This window comes from Silene latifolia, chromosome 1 (assembly GCF_048544455.1).
Source record: "Silene latifolia isolate original U9 population chromosome 1, ASM4854445v1, whole genome shotgun sequence".
NCBI lineage: Eukaryota > Viridiplantae > Streptophyta > Magnoliopsida > Caryophyllales > Caryophyllaceae > Silene > Silene latifolia.
Window position 1 is genome coordinate 129,347,090 of NC_133526.1, and position 20,760 is coordinate 129,367,849.

The 20,760-nt window shown below is 40.8% G+C and overlaps 1 protein-coding gene across 1 annotated transcript in view; it reads right to left on the reverse strand.

Annotated features, from left to right (window-relative positions):
- The window catches only part of LOC141655704 (uncharacterized), a 405-nt gene extending 374 nt beyond the window's left edge, over positions 1–31 (reverse strand). Inside the window, exon 1 of the mRNA XM_074462771.1 lies at positions 1–31. This exon is cut by the window's left edge and continues 374 nt beyond it. Within this exon, the coding sequence (XP_074318872.1) occupies positions 1–31 (31 nt within the window).
- Positions 32–20,760: the final 20,729 nt, after the last annotated feature.

A 20,760-nucleotide genomic window follows, 5' to 3' on the forward strand; every position in this document is an offset into this window, starting at 1 on the left:
GGTTATCATGTGGGCCAGATGATGCGTGCATTTTATATAGGTATTTTGTACTTTATTTGCACGCATTTCAATGCACTTTGTGTAGTGTTTGGTTACAAATGTCCCCCGAATTGTCTACTTTGGTTTGTCTTGTATTATTTGCAGGTATGAACCGGAAATGAGCATAATCAAGCCTAAAACATGTCCCTATACATGCATTTAGGAGATGAGTTGAATCGGAGCTTGAAAACTACTATTTTGAGATGCGCAAAGGAGTAAGATAGCTAGGCGAGCAAATGAAGAACTTCAAATTGCTAATGCCTAATTTGAAGAGCCATATCTCGAGTTCTACAATTTATTTTTAGGTGATTCTAACTGGATATGAAGGCTTGTCCTCTTAGCTTTCCAACGCCACCGGAAACGCACTGTTTGCCCAAGTAACGAAGAAATGGCAACCGTTTGAAGTTCAGTGCGCGGAGTAGGAATTGTGCGCTGGAAAGTGCTCAATCGAGTACAATTATGTTCGATCGACTCCTTTTTCTACTCGATCGAGTTGCGTATTTTTGATAAGTGCTCGATCGAGTACCTAAAGTGCTCGATCGAGTGGTTTGAGCTTAATTCTACTCGATCGAGTAGTTACAAATGGCTCGATCGAGTGGTTTCTCTAATGGGCTCGGGTTTTTTAGTCTATTTTCGTTATTAGGTCAAATAAAGTCCTATTTTTTTATAAATAGGAAAGGAGGAGACGTCACTTATCATCTCTGATCATACCATACACTGTATACATTACTTTTTCTCTGCTTCTCTTTCTTTGCCGGATTTTACTTTGTAATTCTCTCTTCCTCTTTTCTCTTTTATTTAATTAATGTTTATTTGTTCTTCTACCTTTTGTTCTCCCTTTACCCTTATTTATGTCTAGCTAATTTCTCTCTGCTAGGATTAGGGGATTCGATGAATGAATGTTAATTGCTAATTAGTTTGCAGATTGTTGTTGTTGTTGTTTTTGTCTATGTTGTTAATCGCTGCTTTAATTGTATCTTGCTGATTGAATCGATGCAATTAGCCTTTTTAATTTTGGTAATCCTTGACCTAGACCGGAAGGTTGGAAGGGGTGAGACCCGCAATGAACAATAGAATGCTTTAGTGAGGGTGGAAGCTAAGCAAATAGTATTTTAGGGCGAATTGAGACCGGAAGGAGATATTCATTGCCCCTTAGACTAACACATCGACTAATCTGTGACCTTAACTTCAATTAATTGACATTCATTGATGAACCGACATCCTAGTTTCCTTTCCCTCTGCTTAATTTCTCTTATCTCTGTTTCTCTTGCCTTAATCTCGTTAGTAGATAGTGATCGCCTCCCTGTGGAGATCGACCCTACTTACTGCTAGCTTCTGTTAGTGTAACTAGGTATTTTATTTTTGGTACCTGACGACGGTATCAAATTTGGGTGCCGTTGCCGGGGAGGCAACTACTTTATTTGCTTGTTTATTTTTGTATGTCTTTAGCCTCAAGGGATTTATCCCTTGAGGCCGTTCTCATGTTTTTCTTTAGTGCTATTTTGATAGGTCGTACCTAGACAGTTCTAGGTAAAAGATCGTCAAAGGGAAGGCTTGAGTACCTTTGACCCTCCACCTATGTTCCATTCTATGGCGCAGAAGGTGGTTTACTGTGGGAGATGTGGTGCTGCTGGGCACAATGCAGCTATTTGCATGGCAGAGAACGATGAGGTCTACGCGTTCAAGCACCGTAGACTAGCTAGCCATTCCGTTGTAATTGCGCCGCCACATCCACCTTTTCAACGAGGCTATCAAAAGCCTCCGTTCGTCTGGCCACCGCGACAGCAAGCTCCTCCTCCTGATAGACAGTAAGAAGAGATTGCGGAGATGAAATCTTTGATCAAGACACTTGCATTTAAAAAGCAAGAGTATGATAGACATACGTACGCTCAAATCGATGAGCTTGAGTCTCAAATAGCTCAGCTAGCCTCTGAGACGACCTTTAGGCACGCGGAGAGTGGTCTTTCCCAGGGAGGACCCGAGTTACCTATCGTTACTGATAGTTTATATGACTCGGAGTACGAAGATCTATCCGAAAATGAAGCGAGTTATGAAGATTTCGGCGATGCACTGCAAAGATCACTCGATCGAGCTAGTAATAGTGCTCGATCAAGTGGATTACCAGAGAAAACGTTTGATCGAACAGTTGATTCCACTCGATCGAACAGTTGTGTTGAGGAAGTCCTCGATTGAGTAGTTCACTGTGTTCAATCTAGTGAAAATCAGGAAGGAAGCTCTCGATCGAGTTCTATTTTTGCTCGATCGACTAGTTTGGCCAAAGAGAGCATTGATTTGTCACATGGGTTCATTTTGGGTGACGATTTTTATGAAGACAATGGATACGGTGAATCTCCCATTTTCAAAGCCGAGTTGGATGACTTGGAGGCTGCGATATATGGGACAGAACCCACCAAGGAGAGTAATGAGGTAGCTGAGTCAGCAATTGTTCCTAGCACGGAAGAGGTAGTGTATTCTACTGACGAATCCGCCGTTCGGAGCAACCAACCAGAGGTAGTAAGCGGTAATTTCATTACTGTTGGTATTAATAGTACACTATCTCACATGACTCTTTCTTTTTCTTTTGATGCTCTACCCCCTCCCGGTGAGACGAATTATTTAACGATTTTTCACCGTACCTGTGGTGCCTTAGACTATTCCTAATTGCTCCTTAGCTCCTTTATTTTGTGGACAAATTTAGGAGCTGTCATAGGAAATTTGTTAGGCTTAAACGTTTATATATGTTATTTTCATATGTTGCTATTATACTATGGTGCTACTTACAGTTTTGCGTAGCACATGCGCAGCTATTTGATCGGTTGCTACGTGCTTTGAGATGTTTTGACCAGGCCAAATTAGAGAGGCTCGTTGAAGAAAAGAAGGTCGAGCTGGGACCTGTCTGAAACTAGCGCTATCTGGGAGGCAACCCGAAATTTACGCTTTTTATTTGTTTTTCTAACGTGTCGGTTTTTGTTGTGTGTTTAATAATGTGTCTTCTTGATCGAGTGCCCTACTTTCTCGATCGAACACTTCTACAGCCCATTGCACTCGATCAAGCGATCTTCTCTCTCGATCGAGTTGGTTTGCCTTGATTCGCTTCCTATGACGATGTCCGGCAGCTGTTTGTGACCCCCCCACGTTGCTGGCTGGTTTGGGGAGGTCCCTACTTCACGTTATCTTGTAAGTTTTCCGCATCTTCGCTCTCCTTTTTAGTTTGCATTTCCTTTCCTTATTTTTGGGTACAATGAGGGCATTGTACGGTTTGGTTTGGGGAGGTTATGCATCCATATCTGTGTCTGCATTCAGCTTTTATTGCATTCCTGTTATCACGTTTAATTTTCATATTTCATATGCTTTCTTCTTCTAAAAAAAAGATTTAAAAAAAATAAACATTCGAAAAATTCAAAAATAAAACGAAAAAAAAAAATTCACGTTTAATTTAGCATATAGGTTGAGTCGGAACGGTAGATTTCCGTGATGAAACTGCACATTAACTTGTCATTTTTACTTGAGCCTTGCATCTAATTGACAGTTATTAGTTTAGTCCTGTGCATATCTACGAGTTAATGTCAAAAATTTAGCCGACTGTTTAGACTTGACCTGATAAATTGGCAACCTACTTTACAATTTCTGAGTTTTAGAGCCGTATAACTGGTGACATTCATGATCGGTTTATGTAGGAATTGAGAGTAGTGCTCCTTGCATAACATGTCCATTACTTTTGCACTTTTATGAAATTCGATTTCTTGTCATTTGCATACATTCGGGTTTGTGGTCGGTGTCACTTGTAGGGAGGTGCTTACAATTTTCCCTTTCTTACATTTTCACCCACTTAGCTCCACATTAGCCAAAAATAGCCTTTTGACCCATTAGCTACACCCAAATTTAGCCTGCCAGCCAAGCTAGTTAGTGTGACTTTTGTGGTATATTTATCCTTGTTGCGAGTTTGGCTCATTTTCATTGTGCGGAGTTGGTAGAAAAAGAAAGAATGTGGAAAAGGAAAAAAGAGACGTGAAAAGAAGAAAAGAAAAGAAAAAGAGAAAAAAAGAAATTGAAAAAGTTGAAATCACGTGAAAATAGAAAGAAAAGAAGAAGAAAATGAAAAGGAATTGGAATGTGAATGAAGAGATCATCTGTGTTAGTTTATTTCTTGTGACGGTCTTACTCCTCCGTTTTATTCATATCTTTTTGAGGAGATAGTGTATTGGGTAGTGAGATTTGTGTTAATGAAGGGCACTTGTGCTTTATTCTCTAGTCAGTTCAGAATTGGATAATTTTAAATGGTCCTGTTAGGTACTAGCTTGACGCTTTACCTCCACACTACCATAATTTGTTTTCCCTTTTCTCACCTGTATCCTCACTTTCCCATACTATTTGTAAGCCCTCGGCTATGACGGACATTGTTGGTTGGAATGTATGTGTAGTACTTGAATCGTCTATCATTTTTGTTGCATGCATGTTATGTAGGTCGCAGTTTAGGTGAGTGACTGTTTCTCTGTCTTTCTTATACATATATAATTCACCCTTTGCTTCATGATAGAAGAGTGATCACGTGAGAGTCCAATTTTGTTGGTCTTGCAAGGTCGATAGGTCAGCTTTATTTATGGACATCTTATAACTCGTTTGCGTATTGACTGCTGTGCCTATAACTGTTGATTTTAGTTTGCATTAAATTGGTTTAAGTAGACAAGTTATAGCTAGCTCTGAGCTTTCTTTTTCTGTTCCATTAGTTTTGCATATAGTTTGCTTGAGGACAAGTAAAGGTTTGGTTTGGGGAGATTTGATGCGTGCATTTTATATAGGTATTTTGTACTTTATTTGCACCCATTTCAATGCATTTTGTGTAGTGTTTGGTTACAAATGTCCCCCGAATTGTCTACTTTGGTTTGTCTTGTATTATTTGAAGGTATGAACCGGAAATGAGCATAATCAAGCCTAAAACATATCCCTATATATGCATTTAGGAGATGAGTTGAGTCGGAGCTTGGAAACTACTATTTCGAGATGCGCAAAGGAGTAAGATAGCTAGGCGAGCAAAGGAAGAATTTCAAATTGCTAGTGCCTATTTTGTAGAGCCATATCTCGAGTTATACAATTGATTTTCAGGTGATTCTAACTGGACATGAAAGCTTGTCCTCTTAGCTTTCCAACGCCACCGGAAACGCACTGTTTTCCCAAATAACGAAGAAATGACAGCCGTTTGAAGTTCAGTGCACGAAGTAGGAATTGTGCGCTGGAAAGTGCTCGATCGAGTACAATTATGTTCGATCGACTCCTTTTTCTCCTCGATCGAGTACCTAAAGTGCTCGATCGAGTGGTTTGAGCTTAATTATACTCGATCGAGTAGTTTCAAATGGCTGGATCGAGTGGTTTCTCTAATGGGCTCGGGTTTTTTAGTCTATTTTCGTTATTAGGTCAAATAAAGTCCTATTTTTTTTATAAATAGGAAAGGAGGAGACGTCACTTATCATCTCTGATCATACCATACACTGTATACGTTACTTTTTCTCTGCTTCTCTTTCTTTGCCGGATTTTACTTTGTAATTCTCTCTTCCTCTTTTCTCTTTTATTTAATTAATGTTTATTTGTTCTTTTACCTTTTATTCTCCCTTTACCCTTATTTATGTCTAGCTAATTTCTCTCTGCTAGGATTAGGGGATTCGATGAATGAATGTTAATTGCTAATTAGTTTGAAGATTGTTGTTGTTGTTTTTGTCTATGTTGTTAATCGCTGTTTTAATTGTATCTTGCTGATTGAATCGATGCAATTAGCCTTTTTAATTTTGGTAAGCCTTGACCTACACTGGAAGGTTGGAAGGGGTGAGACCTGCAGTGAACAATAGAATGCTTTAGTGAGGGCGGAAGCTAAGCTAATAGTATTTTAGGGCGAATTGAGACCGGAAGGAGATATTCATTGCCCCTTAGACCGACACATCGACTAATCTGTGACCTTAACTTCAATTAATTAACATTCATTGATGAACCGACATCCTAGTTTCCTTTCCCTCTGCTTAATTTCTCTTATCTCTATTTCTCTTGCCTTAATCTCGTTAGTTTAGTCAAAACAATCAAACCCCCCATCTTGTGACCGTAGACAGACCGAATAGATAAGTAGATAGTGACCGCCTCCCTTTGGAGATCGACCCTACTTAATTACTGTTAGCTTCTGTTAGTGTAACTAGGTATTTTATTTTTGGTACCTGACGACAAAATCACTAGATATATTAGCAAACTCTTAAAGGCAAGTAGCAACTGCAACAACAGATGGCACATCCCCTCTCATAAATATTATGAGATCATCAGCAAAAACCAGATGATTAAGTATAAGTTTTGCACAGTTAGGATGAAGAGAGACTTGATGAAGAAGGGATAGTCTTCTGAGTTGTCTGGAAAGAATTTCCATACTTGGAACAAAGATGTTGGGAGATATGGGATCCCCTTGCCTGACACCAGATTTACCAGGGAAGAAACCACAAATACTACCATTTACCTTTAGAGAAAACCATGTAGATGCAATACAGCCCATGATCCAAGTAACAAATTTTTGAGGGAAGCCCAATCCTTGAAGCAAGTTCTGAATGAAATCCCACTGAAGAGAGTCAAAAGCCTTCTTTATGTCAACTTTAATCAAGCACCTTGTAGAAATGAGGCTCTGATTGTAACCCTTAATTAAAGTCTGAGACATCATGATATTCTCAAAGATATTTCGTCCCTTGATAAAAGCAGCTTGTTCACTTCCCACTAAATCATGCGGCACAGCCTGCAGTCTATTAGCTAATATCTTGTTCATGGTCTTATAGACTACTGAGCAACAAGCTATAGGCCGAAAATCCTGGACTACAATAGGCACTTCCTTCTTAGGAATAAGGGCTAGGAGAGTAGTATTAACCTTTCTCATCATTCTGCCTTTTCTAAAGAAATCCTCAACAGAAGCACAGAAAGTATCCCTAACAGAGTCCCAATCTTTCTTGGAAAAACCAGATGAAAATCCATCCTGACCAGGGCTCTTATTAGGAGAAATGCTGAACAAAGCTTTCCTGATCTCTTCTCTTGTTACAGGGGCAATGAGCTTTACCCCAGCCTCTTCAGAAACCCCAGGTCCAGAGGAGAAAGCTATGTCACTAATGGGAGCAACATCAATTTTCCTCCCCAGAAGGCTAGTGTAGTAATCCATAAAAGCAAAATTAACATTGTCAATGCCATATCTGGTAATACCATCTTTATCTCTAATCATACCAATGGTACTTTGATGCCTCCTAAGTGCAAGTTTAGAGAAAAAGAAACTGGAAGAGCAGTCCTCTTTCCTAATGTTATTCACCCTGGCCTTCTGAAATAGAATATCCACTTCAATCCTACAAAGTTTAGCATATTGATCAGCAAGGTTTTTCTCCTTGGTAATCAGAAGAGGAGAAAATAAGTCAGATTGTAACTCAGTCTGACAATCTTCCAACTTCCCTCTGAGAGCCTGAACCCTTTCAGTGATATTAGAGAAACTCTTTTTATGCAATTGTTGTAAAGAATTCTTCACACTTTTAAGTTTAAAAAACAACTGATACATGGGAGTGCCATAGCAAGGTGTGTTCCAGGCATTTTAAATAAGTTCATGATAATTAGGATGATCTTGCCAAGTATTTAGAAAACTAAATCTCCTTTTAACAGGACTGTCAGGAGCCACTGACACCATTAAATGGGAATGATCAGAAGGACCAGGGGACATACTGAGTGCATATGATGCAGGGAACATGGTAAGCCAAGCAGGGTTTACCAGAACCCTATCTAATCTAGCCCAGGTTCTTGTGTCAGACCCCTGCTTATTAGACCAAGTAAATTCAGACCTCATGCTATGCATGTCATCTAAATAGCACTGAGCCAAACAAGTATTAAAAGCCATGATGTCCTGAGTAGCTGGAGGATTAGGGCCCTCCCTTTTACTCAAGTTTCTAACAACATTGAAATCACCCATTACAACCCAAGCAGAGGTAGATTTTGAGATCACAATGAGCTTGTCCCATAGAGCTACCCTTGCCTTAGGGTCATTCAATCCATACACACAAGTTAAAGCAATTGCCTGATTAGTAGCCTTGAACCAAACATCACAGTGGATAAGTTGTTCATGGAGGATCACATTACTAATAGAAACAGTAGCAGGATTATAGTACAGCCAAATCCTACCCTGAGCTTTATTACTAGTAATGCCATAATAAGGAAATTGAGACATTATTGACTTCTCTTTATGCTCCTTGACATGTGTCTCTACCAAGCCAAGAATATCTAGTTTATTCTTAGTTAAAAACCTACTAACTTCCAACTGCTTAATGCTATCATTAAGCCCTCTAATGTTCCAAGCTGCTATCATCAGGAACTTTAGGGGGCTTAGGGTCAATAGCAGCCACCAAACTCTGATTATTATCTTCCATAGGCATAAAAACTTCCTCATCAGCTTCAAGAACAGAATAATCATTTTGTAAAGAAACCACTGATGACGACTCAACAGCAACCTGTTGCCCAACACTACCTCCAGAAGAAGGGCTTTGGTGCTTAGCTTCAACTAGCTTTTTCCTTCTGGATTTAGATGAGCCTGCTTTACTAGTGCTAGTACCACCAGTAGTAGGATCCTTAGCAGGGGTAGCTGCAGAGGGCACCTTGGCAGGGGCAACTGTTGCAGTGGCCTGAACAGGAGCCTTCTTCTTCCAAAAAGGCTAAGCAACCACGTTGTCCTTGTTTAGCTTGCAAGAATTTTCAGTATGACCAAGCTTACCACATCAATGAGAATAGAAAGGCTTCCATTCATAAACAATTTTCTGAACTATTTAGCCATGATATGGAGTATTAATTATAACTTGCTCAGGCAGCTCAGGAGCTAAATCCGCCTCAACCATTACTCTGGCAAAAGATAACCGTTCCTAACATGTAGTGGTCAAGTCAGCATATAGAGGCTGGCCTACCTTACTAGCAAGCTTGCTTAAGACAACATCAGACCATAATACAGGGTCCAACTCAGGCAAAAGATTATTATTATTATTATTATTATTATTATTATTATTATTATTATTATTATTATTATCGCAAATTATTATTACTCAATTGCCATTCCGACTCATTCTTCTATTATTTATTTATTATTCTGTCTCATAACATAATCATTAATTATAAATATCATTTATAAAATATAAAATGCTCAAATATTATTTATAAAACACATTTCCACCATTGACTAGCCACGGACAATGTCAGTAAAATACCGGGTAGAAACTGTTAGGTGCCTCCTTTGGCTTGGGATGAGTAGGGCCCTTCACACCAAACTTCTGGCCCTTTCAGTTTTGAACCGGTTACCTTGAGCGAAAATTTAAAGAAGCAGGGAAAATAAAATGAAGATGTATTAATTCTTAAGAGTAGATTGTTTGCCTTAAGATGAATATTTCTAACCTTATTGTAGGATGCGGATTGAGGTAAGTATTATGCGATTGGTTTAAGACTATGTGATCTATTGAGTGTAGCATTGGAATATTTTGCGATTTGAGCATTGTTGGTGAATTTAACTATCAAATGAATCATTTTCATGAGAATGTAGTTGATGATGCTATTGGTTGGATGCTAAAATATATAATTGGATGTTTTACATGTTTGGATGTTGTATGTTATGTGAAGTAGAATTTCATGTCTAGTGATATGCGGATTATGTGACCCCGAAACCAAGTTTAGTTATTATTATTTAGCAATAGAACAACGAGGATGTTGTGTTATTTAAGTGGGGGAGTGTGAGCACGACTTTTGACGTAGGGGTGAGAGGCCGTGTATGGCCGTGAGAAAGGGAGGAGCGTGTCACCGTGGTTGGCGGCATTTGGGCCAGTCCAGTCAATCACATTTTGTTTTTGTTTGCAGGAACGCTAGTTTTAAAAACCTTATGCCCAATTTCCTAAGCGAAATCTTATGTTTTGTATTCTTTTATTTTATTATAGAAACCTACCTCCAAAGAAATCTACACCCTCTACTATGTCTCAAGAGGAAATTGACCGTTTAATATCCATGAATGAGGCCTTGACTACGGCACTGAAGGCTAAGGGGTCAGTTCAGGATCAAACAAAGATGAGTGCTAATATCGCAAGACACAACCCGACGAAGTGTGATGGATTAGGTGAACCATCTTTACTTGGAGATTGGCATAGGGAGTTTGATAACCTTTTTGAGTTGTTGGGTTGTCCTGCAGAGCTGCAAGTAGATCAAGCTGCTTACTATTTGAGGGGAAAAGCTGGTTTGTTGTGGACTCCTAATAAGGAAGTCGTAAGGAAGCTTGGAGGGAGAGTGATGAATCTTTTATCACTTGGAAGGGTTTCACGGAGACTATGAGGGATATGTTTTTGCCAGAACATATTAGGAGTAAGATGAGAGCTGAATTTGATTCTTTCAAGATGACTGATGAGATGTCGCTGGAAAGCTATAACAATAGGTTTATGGAGTTGGCAAAATATGTGTCTTATTTGAACTTCAGTGAGGAGATACTAGCATTGAGTTTTGAGAAGGGCTTAACAACTATTAAGAAGTGGCTTGCAGCTGGTCAGCCAAGTACTATGGATGATGTTTATTAGCGAGCTGGGCATGCAGAGAGGATTGTAGACATGTTAAAAGAAGAGAAGAAGGAGAAGGGGAAGGAAGAAGGAGAAGGGGGAGAAGAGAAAGACTGAGACAATGGGTGAAGGAGGAAATAAGAGGCCATATAGTGGATTCGGATATGATGGGAGCATGGGAGTTCACCGTGGAGGTGGTGATCCAGTGAAGCAATTATGTTAATCTTGTGGCAAGTACGGACATAAGGCAAGAGAATGTAGATCAACATCAAGGTACAACAATGGAAATGGAGGCAATGGGAATGGAAATCAATGGAGCTATCAAACCCCGTTACCAAGTATTGGGAGCAGCAGTAATCAAGGATAATGGAGTAACCAGAGGAGGTACTACAATAATCAAGGCAATGGAGGCAACCAGAGCAGTGTCGGGAAGTCAGCTAGAGAAGCTAGTGTGGTGCAAGGGAATGGTGACAATAATAACTAGTTATTAGATGGATTTGGAAGATATATACTTTTTCTTTTGTGGGCATTTAAGATACGCATAGCTTTAAATAAGGTATTGTTCGGAAACTTCGGGACGAAGTATATTTCTAGGGGGTAGAATGTGATACTACTATTATTTTGAATTACTATAACTTTGCTTATGTGGTTTCATACGATTGTTTATCTATACTTTATATATTATACCTGTGCAATCGTCTTTATAATATAAGTTTGTTTTGATAGCATTTCTATTGGAATGTATGGAGTTAATGTTTTGTGTGTTTGGGTGAACTTCGGGGATGACGTTCTTTTTTAAGGAGGGAAGACTGTAATACCCGGTATTTTAGTGACATGGTCCGTGGCTAGTCAATGGTGGAAATGTGTTTTATAAATAATAATTGAGTATTTTTGTAATACCCGTCCTTTTAGGGCCCCGTTGACCGACGTTGACCAACCTTAGAGGCGTGTTGTAGCGTTTGGGAATTCGTACAAGCGGTGTCTTGTGTTGTGATAGACCTTGGGATGAGTGGTACTCGATCTAGTCGAGGCTACTCGATCGAGTAGCTTGGGTACTCGATCGAGTTGGGGCCGCTCGATCGAGTGAGTTGGTTACTCGATCGACTAGTGTCTTTTCAGCGGGGTTTTATAATCGTGTTTTGATAGAATCGCAAATTATTTCGCCTCCTTCCTCCAAACCTAGATGTCGCCTCTTCTCTTTCCCTTCGCCATAACCTCTTCCATTGGAGCCTTAGAGGATGCTTGTGCCTTGGGGATAGGTTGCTTGAGTCGAGTAGCGGTCTTAACGCCGGTATGCTTTGCGTAGGTATGTCATCATCATCATCTTTGTTGTTGCGTTTTTAGATTAGGGTTATAGTAATAGTGATAGGTGATTGTACTGTTTGTATAGGTGTCCTTGATTGATTGGTATCATGTCATCGGAAGTGGAATCACTGCGGTGCGCTAGAGGTAGGTTCGCCTACTCAGTTCTGTTGGTGGTCTAGTGTGTCTTTGGTTGTGATTTGATTGTTGTGTCAGTGGATTTGGTTGGTTGTAGTGGCTGGTTGGTGTGGTGTGATTGTGTTATCATAGTTGTGGTTCAGCTGTCTGTGTTTGTTTGTCTCTGGTTCTCGAGGTGCGTCCTCGGCTGAGTGGAGTCACTTGCGGGAGTGACTTCACGCCCTAGTTTCGCCCTCCGTGGAACCCGCCACGGGAGGGGATGTGCACATTAATGGAACAGGGTTATCACTCAGTATGATGAGCGTGGCTTAGGTGGGAATGGCTGCGGGCCAGGGCTTGTCCATTGGACAGTCGATGACGGTGATTGATCGGAGATGTGGTGTGTATGTGTTTTGTGTACTTGTGTAGTGTCTGTGGTTGTTGATGTGTTGCCTCAGTTACTGACCTTGTGTGGTTTTGTCTCTTGTTTGTTTCTGTTGTGTCTGCCGTGATCCCTTATGGTGAGCAGTCGGTCTTTCAGGTGATGTCTTGGAAGTTGGCTGGAGTCTTGGCAGGGCTGGGTCTTTCACAAGTTACGTCAAAGATAGTTCACCTAAGACTGTCGAGTTGTATTTTCTGTATCAGTAGTTTTGGTTTAATCACTTGTAATACTTATAAATGTTCTTTTATCGACTTTTGATCATTTCTTGCCTCGGGTAACCGAGATGGTAACGCCTTTATATGCTAGAGAAGGTCTTGTTAAGGCTCCTTGGTTTATGGGGGTGTTACAATTTTATATTTTATAATTGATATTTATAATTAATGATTATGTTATGAGACGGAATAATAAATAAATAATAGAATAATGAGCCAGGATGGCAATTGGGTAATAATAATATACGATAATTCATATAATAATAATAATAATAATCGGTAATTATGTTATAATAATAATAATAATAATAGTAATGCTAATAATAATAATAATATTCATAATAATAATGGTATACATATGGTAATTAGTAGTTTCCTAATAGTTTCCTAAAGACGACCTTTTTACTAGTATATAAGCAAGGCATGACCTACATAATAGGTTTTATTCACATATTTTACACATAAAGGGAGATCTAGGGAATAAAGAAGGAAGAACATAGCTTTTATTATCGTCTCAAGGTAAGACCCTCTCGTAATATAAACTCATGTTTTATAACTTGTATTACTCAAGTTTTAGACCACCGTAAGACTAGGCCATGACCGTGACACTACCGTGTACCAGACCACCGTTAACTGGCGGGAAAGGGGTTCTTACGTTGTTGTTATGGGTTGTTTAAACCGTGTATAAACACGACATTTGTGGCCTGACCGAGTGTTGTATGCGACCAGACCTGGCTTGGGGTGGTGACTGATGGTGAATCGACCGTCAGGGGGTGGTCATGGGTGGATAAAGGTGACGACTTGGGTGGTTAATTGGCCGGAAAAACGCATATTAGTGGTGGTGGTTTGTAATTGGAACCGTGAATGAACGTAGGGGATTAAACCTACTTGACTCGACTCGAACTGTGACTTTTGTGGGTTGGGTTTGTACCTGGTGGGGCGTCGCACGTCGGAGGAAGGTCTAGGTGGTTGTTGGTGGTGGGTCGTGCGAAGTGGTGGTTGTGGGTTCTTGTGTGTCGTATGCTGATGCGTGTATTTATATAAGGTTTTTACCTCATTTTTACACGCATTTCTGTGCTATTTACGTGGCATCTAGCTACAAATACCCCCGAATAGTCTACTTTGGTTTGTCTTGTATAAATTGCAAGTACAGACCAGATAAGAGCAAAATCGAGCCTAAACTTGTCCCATTCGCATGCATTTTGGAGAATAAGGAATCGGAGCCCGGAATCTTTCACGTAGAGATGCGTGAAGTAGCCTCGGAAGGTGCGAAGGAGTTCACACGTGCTAATATAGCTCGATCGACCAGTTTTGCTACACTATATGGTCGATCGAATGCTTTATCCATCAAGATTCACTCGATCGAGTTTTGTTGTTACTCGATCGAGATAGCTGTTACAAGGAATACTCGATCGAACTCTATCTTCATTCGATCGAGAGGATTTTCAAGGCTTGTCCTCGATCGAGTGGTTTCATTTCACTCGATCGAGAGACTCTGTGTTTTATGCGAGTTTTGGGCTATTTTCGAGTAGGCTTTTGTAATTAGGAATAAAAGCTATGACGGCAGTGTCAGAGGGGGCTCTCTTCTTTTTCTTCCCTTACTTCGATACTTTTCCTCTCTACTCTCTATTACTGTTCTCTTACAACCGTAACTCGGATTTTGGCTACTTGTAATTGGTACTTTTACTCCTTTCTTAATCTTAATTCATTATTTCTCTCTATTGTTTTCTCCTCTTTAATCTTCAATTATTGTCATTGATCTCTCTTTATCCTTGTTATCATGCCTAATCTTTATTGCTTATGTATTGTTGTTGCTTGTTCAATGATTATGCATAGCTAAATCGCCCTTGCTAAGACATAGGGGAGCCATGATTTTAAGGGAATTGTGAAATAAGTAATTAGGTTTGATGCGAAATTACTCTATGTTGTTAATCGCTACATATAACTATTCTTGTCTGATTGAGTCGACGCAATTAGTTAATAGATCACGGTACACCTTGACCTAGATCGGAAGATTGGAAAAGGTAAGACTTGTAGCGAACATTAGAGCACTTTAGTGAGGGCGGAAGAAAAGCTATTAGTGTTTTAGGGTGAATTGAGACCGGAAGGAGATATTTATTGCCCTGTAGATTGAATTTGCATTGACCTGAGACCTTAGATTACACTTCTTGAGAGTCATGGTGAACCGACTGTCTTAGCTGCTTTCTCTCTGCTTGTCTACTTTTTACTCTCTTGCTCTCTTTCTCTCCTTTGACCTTATTAGATTAGAATAAACGATTAAAAACCCCCAAGAACTGGTTACCTTGACGGGCTTAGTTAAGCTGACATTTTCCCATCTCCCTGTGGAGATCGACCTTACTTGCCACTGACTTCTGTTAGTAGTAATAGGTATTTATTTTTGGTACCTGACGACGGTATCAAATTTTGGCGCCGTTGCCGGGGAGGTGGCGTAATTTTGTTGCTTTTATTAAGTTTGTCTCTCATCTCAAGGAATTTATTCCTTGAGATTGATCTCATATTTTTCCAAGTGCTTTATTATTGTTGCAGGAAATCTGTTCTAGAAGAGAACATTGTCATACCTGCCTTGCTATAGACTCTATTTGCTAAGATGTCGAACATCGCCAGTCATTCAGAACCTACGGTGGATTCTCTCCCTAAAGGTTTCTTGTTACCCACTACAGATTCGGGGACCTTTGGGATCCACCCATCTTATATACAGCTGGTTGAGAGAAATATCTTCAGGGGGGTACCTAGCGAAGATCCTTGCAAGCATATAGAGCTCTTTACAGAATATTGCTCCACCATTCCTTTAGCTGCTGAGGTGACCCATGATAGGGTTAAGGGAGTTCTTTTCCGTTTCTCTTTGACTGATGATGCGCGGGAGTGGTTGAGAGATTTGGACAGGGAAGCTGCCGGTGTAACTGACTGGAATTCCCTTGCACTAGCCTTTTACCGACGATATTTCCCACCACAGCGCACTAATGCGTTGAGAGGCCAAATTTCTGCATTTGAGCAATTACATACTAAAGATTTGAATGGGTCTTGGACTAGGTTCAAGAGGCTCGTCCGATCTGTGCCTCATCATGGCTTTAAACGTTGGTTCTTATGTACCCAATTCTACTATGGGTTATATCCTGACCAGAGAGCTATTCTTGATAATGCGGCCAAGGGGAGGTTCCAGAAAAATGTTGAGGATGATCAAGGATGGCACCTTATTGAAGAAATGGCCACCCATGTTGCCGAATATGGAAATCCTCGAGGAAGTAGGTACGTAAATGAGTTGGTGGTAGCTGAGGTGGAAGGTCCTAATGGAAGGTTAGGCAGTCCGGAGATTTTGCAAACAATGGGTGTGCATGAACATGTTTGTGCCATAACTGAACATGAGGTAGTTTGTGGTAGATGCGGTACAGAGGGGCATTACCATATTACTTGTATGGCGGATGTAGAGCGCGTCCGTGCCTATCAAAAGTTCAAGCAAGGAGTTCCATTCTCTAAGCTATATGAAGATTTGACAACAACAAGTTTCTCTAGCCCTTCTAAACCAATGCCTCAACCGATTGATTCATGTTCTACTAATGGAGAGCTCGCCGAATTGAAGTCCCTAGTGCTGAATTTAACACTACAGTTCGGCCAGAAGTCCGATAAAAATGACAATGCTATAGTAGAATTGCGAGATCAAGTTGCGCGTCTTTCATCCGCGCAAAGTCAAGTGAATCATTCACCTCCATGCGACCCAGTCAACGCCATAAATCTCCGAAGCGGTCTTACTTATGATGGAATGAAATTGCCGGAAGACGGGGTTGTGACAGCTGATGATACCCCGGATAATGATTTGGAGAAGTTAAATGACGATATCCCTGCTGAATATCATCCTGCAGTTCGATCGAGTGGTCTTTTAACTCAATCGAGTTATTTAACCTCTCCAATTACTCGATCGAACACAAATTCTACTCGATCGAGAAGTGCCACAATTAAAGGATTCGATCGAGGAGTTAATTCATCTCGATCGAGTAACTTGGCAGAAAATACAGTTCGATCGAGTGATTCTGGACCTCGATCGAAATATGCTGAAATAGAAGAACTCGATCAAGAGATGAATATTACTCGATCGAGTGATTTGCCTGAAGAAACCGTTCGATCGAGTGGAATCAGTGCTCGATCGAACAACTATGCCAGCGGAGCTTCAACTTCAAAGTCTAATTCCGCTACCGTGTCATCTTCCCCTGTTGTGGAGGTGTCACGTTCTGATAAAGGTAAAGAGAAGGTCGCGGGCCCGCTTATTGCTACCAGGGTTACTTATCCGAGACGTCTGAAGGATGCTAAGGTCGAGCGACAGTACGGTAAGTTTGTGGACGTGGTCAAGAATCTCCAGGTAACCGTTCCTTTTACTGAACTTATCACCCAGGTACCTACTTACGCAAAATTTATGAAAGACATTGTGACGCGTAAGAGGGGGCTTAGTGAATTCGAGACTGTTGCATTTATGGAAGAGTCTAGTAATTTACTTCTTAATAAAGCTCCACCAAAAATGAAAGACCCGGGTAGTTTCTCTATTACCTGTACTATAGGGAATGAAGTGATAGACAAGGCCCTTTGTGATTTAGGAGCCAGTGTCAGCGTCATGCCTTTTTCTGTTTGCAAGAAGCTTAATATGAGTCACCTTAAAATGAGTAACATTACATTACAAATGGCTGATAGATCGTAAGACGACCCTTGGGTATCATAGAGGACGTACCTGTCAAAGTAGGCAAGTTCTTTATACCACTGGACTTTATTGTTTTAAACATAGCTGAGGATACCCGTACCCCAATTATACTAGGAAGACCATTCTTTTGTACAGTTGGGGCCATTATTGATGTCAAACAAGGGCGTTTGACTCTTACAGTAGGGGATGACGCACTCACTTTTAGTCTACCCAGTACACTTGCTCGGCCAATGATAGAGGATACTTGCTATTCAGTTGATATTGTTGACGAGTTTGTTTATGACTTCTGGTCGGGTTCTTTTATAAAGGATCCACTAGAAGCTTTGATGCTTTTAGATGAGTGTGCAGATAACCCAGATAACAATGATGCTGTGTTGGATTTGCTTAAAGCGGCTTTAGATGAGCGTGAACTCACCGACGCTGAAGGAGAGAGAGTGGAACAAATAATCAATACTCTTTGCGCCATAGAGTTAAAGGTACCTGAGCGTAAGCCTCTTCCTTCTCATCTTAAATATGCTTTCTTAGATGATACAGAGCAATATCCAGTCATTGTTAGTGCTAAACTTGATGATGATCAGCTGACCGCTTTGTTAGCTGTGCTTAAGAAAAACAGGAAAGCTATGGGTTATTCATTGGACGACATTAAGGGCATTAATCCCGACATTTGCATGCACAAAATTAAGCTTGAGGAAGATCACAAGCCTTGCAGACAGGGTCAGCACCGACTGAACCAGAAGATGCAGGATGTTGTGATGGTTGAGGTAATGAAGCTGCTTGATGCACGTATTATCTATTCTGTTGGTCATTCTAAGTGGGCGAGTCCAGTTTACGTAGTTCCTAAGAAAGGAGGGACTACTGTGGTCAAGAATGACAAAAACGAGTTGATACCTACTAGAGTAGTAATTGGTTGGCGGATGTGTATAGACTACAGATAGCTGAATGCCGCCACAAAGAAAGATCACTTTCCCCTTCCTTTCATTGATCAAATGGTAGAAAGGTTAGCTTCTCATAAGTTTTTCTATTATCTGGATGGATACTCAGGGTTCTTTCAGATCCCTATTCATCCAGATGATCAGGAAAAGACTACTTTTACTTGTCCTCAGGGTATTTTTGCTTATCGCAGGATGCCTTTTGGTTTATGTAATGCCCCTGCCACCTTCCAAAGGTGCATGATGGGGATATTTTCTGAGTATATAGAGTCTATTATGGAAGTCTTTATGGACGACTTTAGTGTCTATGGAAGTGACTTTGCTAACTGTCTGTCTAACCTTGATAAAGTGTTGCAGCGCTGTATTGAGGTTAATCTTGTGCTTAATTGGGAGAAGTGCCACTTTATGGTCAACGAGGGAGTTATCTTAGGGCACTTAGTTTCTGACAGGGGCATTGAGGTTGACAAAGCAAAGGTGCAAGTGATTCAGCAATTACCTCCTCCTGTTAATGTCAAAGGAGTGAGGAGTTTCCTTGGTCACGCCGGCTTTTATCGCCGGTTTATCAAGGACTTCTCAAAAATTGCTAAACCGCTTACACAGCTGTTGCTTAAGGATGCTCCCTTTCTATTTACTGATGAGTGTCTTTCTGCTTTTAACAGGTTGAAGCATGCCTTGATTTCGGCGCCAATTATACAGTCTCCCAACTGGGACTTGCCGTTTGAGATTATGTGCGACGCTAGTGACTATGCACTAGGAGCGGTGCTAGGCCAGAGGAAAGACAAAGCTTTGAATGCAATATACTATGCGAGTCGAACTCTGGATGAGGCTCAAGTGAAGTACACCACCACTGAGAAAGAGCTGTTAGCTGTGGTTTATGCGCTAGAAAAATTTCGTTCTTATTTGATAGGGTCAGAAGTTACTGTTTTTACTGACCATGCAGCGCTGAGGCACCTTTTCGATAAGAAGAAAACTAAACCATGGCTGTTGAGATGGATACTCCTTCTTCAGGAGTTTGATTTGCAGATGAAAGATAAGAAGGGTGTCGAGAACGTAGTAGCTGATCATCTGTCGCGACAATCACAACAAGAGGGAGAAGATTCTTTACCTATTGATGATTCTTTTCCCGATGACTCTTTATTTGCTGTTTTGTCTTCTATTATTAAACATGACCCTTGGTATGCAGATTTAGCTAATTATGTTGTTAGTGACGCGCTGCCACCTAACCTTTCTTATCAGCAGAGGAAGCGTTTTCTCTATAACGCTAAGCAGTACTTCTAGGATGATCCTTATTTGTTTAAGGAGTGTGCAGATGGTCTCTACAGACGGTGTATTCCGCTGTGGGAGACCAAGGCAATCATGGAGGGCTGCCATTCATCCTCTTATGGTGGTCACCATGGTCCATCGCGCACCGTGGCTAAGGTACTTCAATCTGGCTTTTATTGGCCTACTTTGTTTGCTGATGCTGAATTTTTTATTTCAGCTTGTGATGCTTGCCAACGCTCTGGGAATATTTCTAAGAGACATCAGATGCCACAAAATGGTATTCTAGAGGTCGAGGGTTTTGATGTCTGGGGCATTAATTTCCAAGGACTTAGTTGAGCTGACATTTTCCCATCTCCCTGTGGAGATCGACCCTACTTGCCTTTGACTTCTGTTAGTAGTAATAGGTATATATTTTTGGTACCTGACGACGGTATCATATGCTATTGTTATTATTGTTGGTGTTTGTTGTTGTTGTTGAGTCGTGGGTGGCAGCTAGGGCGTGATGGGCTTGGGCTGCTGCTGGTGGCTTTACCGTGGTGGTTGTTGGTGGCAAAGTTGGTTGGTGATGGTGGTTGGTTAGTTATTAATCCAAGTATAAGGTGTTATTTGGTGTGACTTGTTGTTGTTGCTAGGGCTCGAACTTGGCAGCCGAGTGATATGACTCATATTTATGCACATTTAGTCCCCTAACTATCCTCGTTCCTATGCTTTCTAGCATGCATTAGGGTCATTTCTTATCTTTAACTTCCTATTTTGCATATTCTATGAGGTTTTGTGCCCTTGGTAGGAGAGGAGTGCTAGCCTTGCTTATATGGAGCAAAACGTAGCTAAATTGATCGCATCTAACGACCAAGCAACAAAGAGGAGACCAATACTAAAGGCCTAAGTCAATAAAACAAGTAAATGGGCAACTATGAAGGACCCCTATGACCCATGAAGGATCCCCACGAGTTAGGGGACAACCATATGAAGAAGGAGCAAAACTGCCCTTCAGGACGGGCGTTCCAATGAGGAGGACGGGCGCCCCCAAGCTCAGCCCGAGTGTCCCCAAAGCAGGACGGGCGTCCTTCAATGCAGGATGAGCGTATATCAAGAGAAAGTCGTGCGTCCCATGCCAGGACTTGTAAGGCGTTGGACTTCATTTAAGGGGATTAATCGTCATTTAATCCCTTAGTTAACCTAATACTTG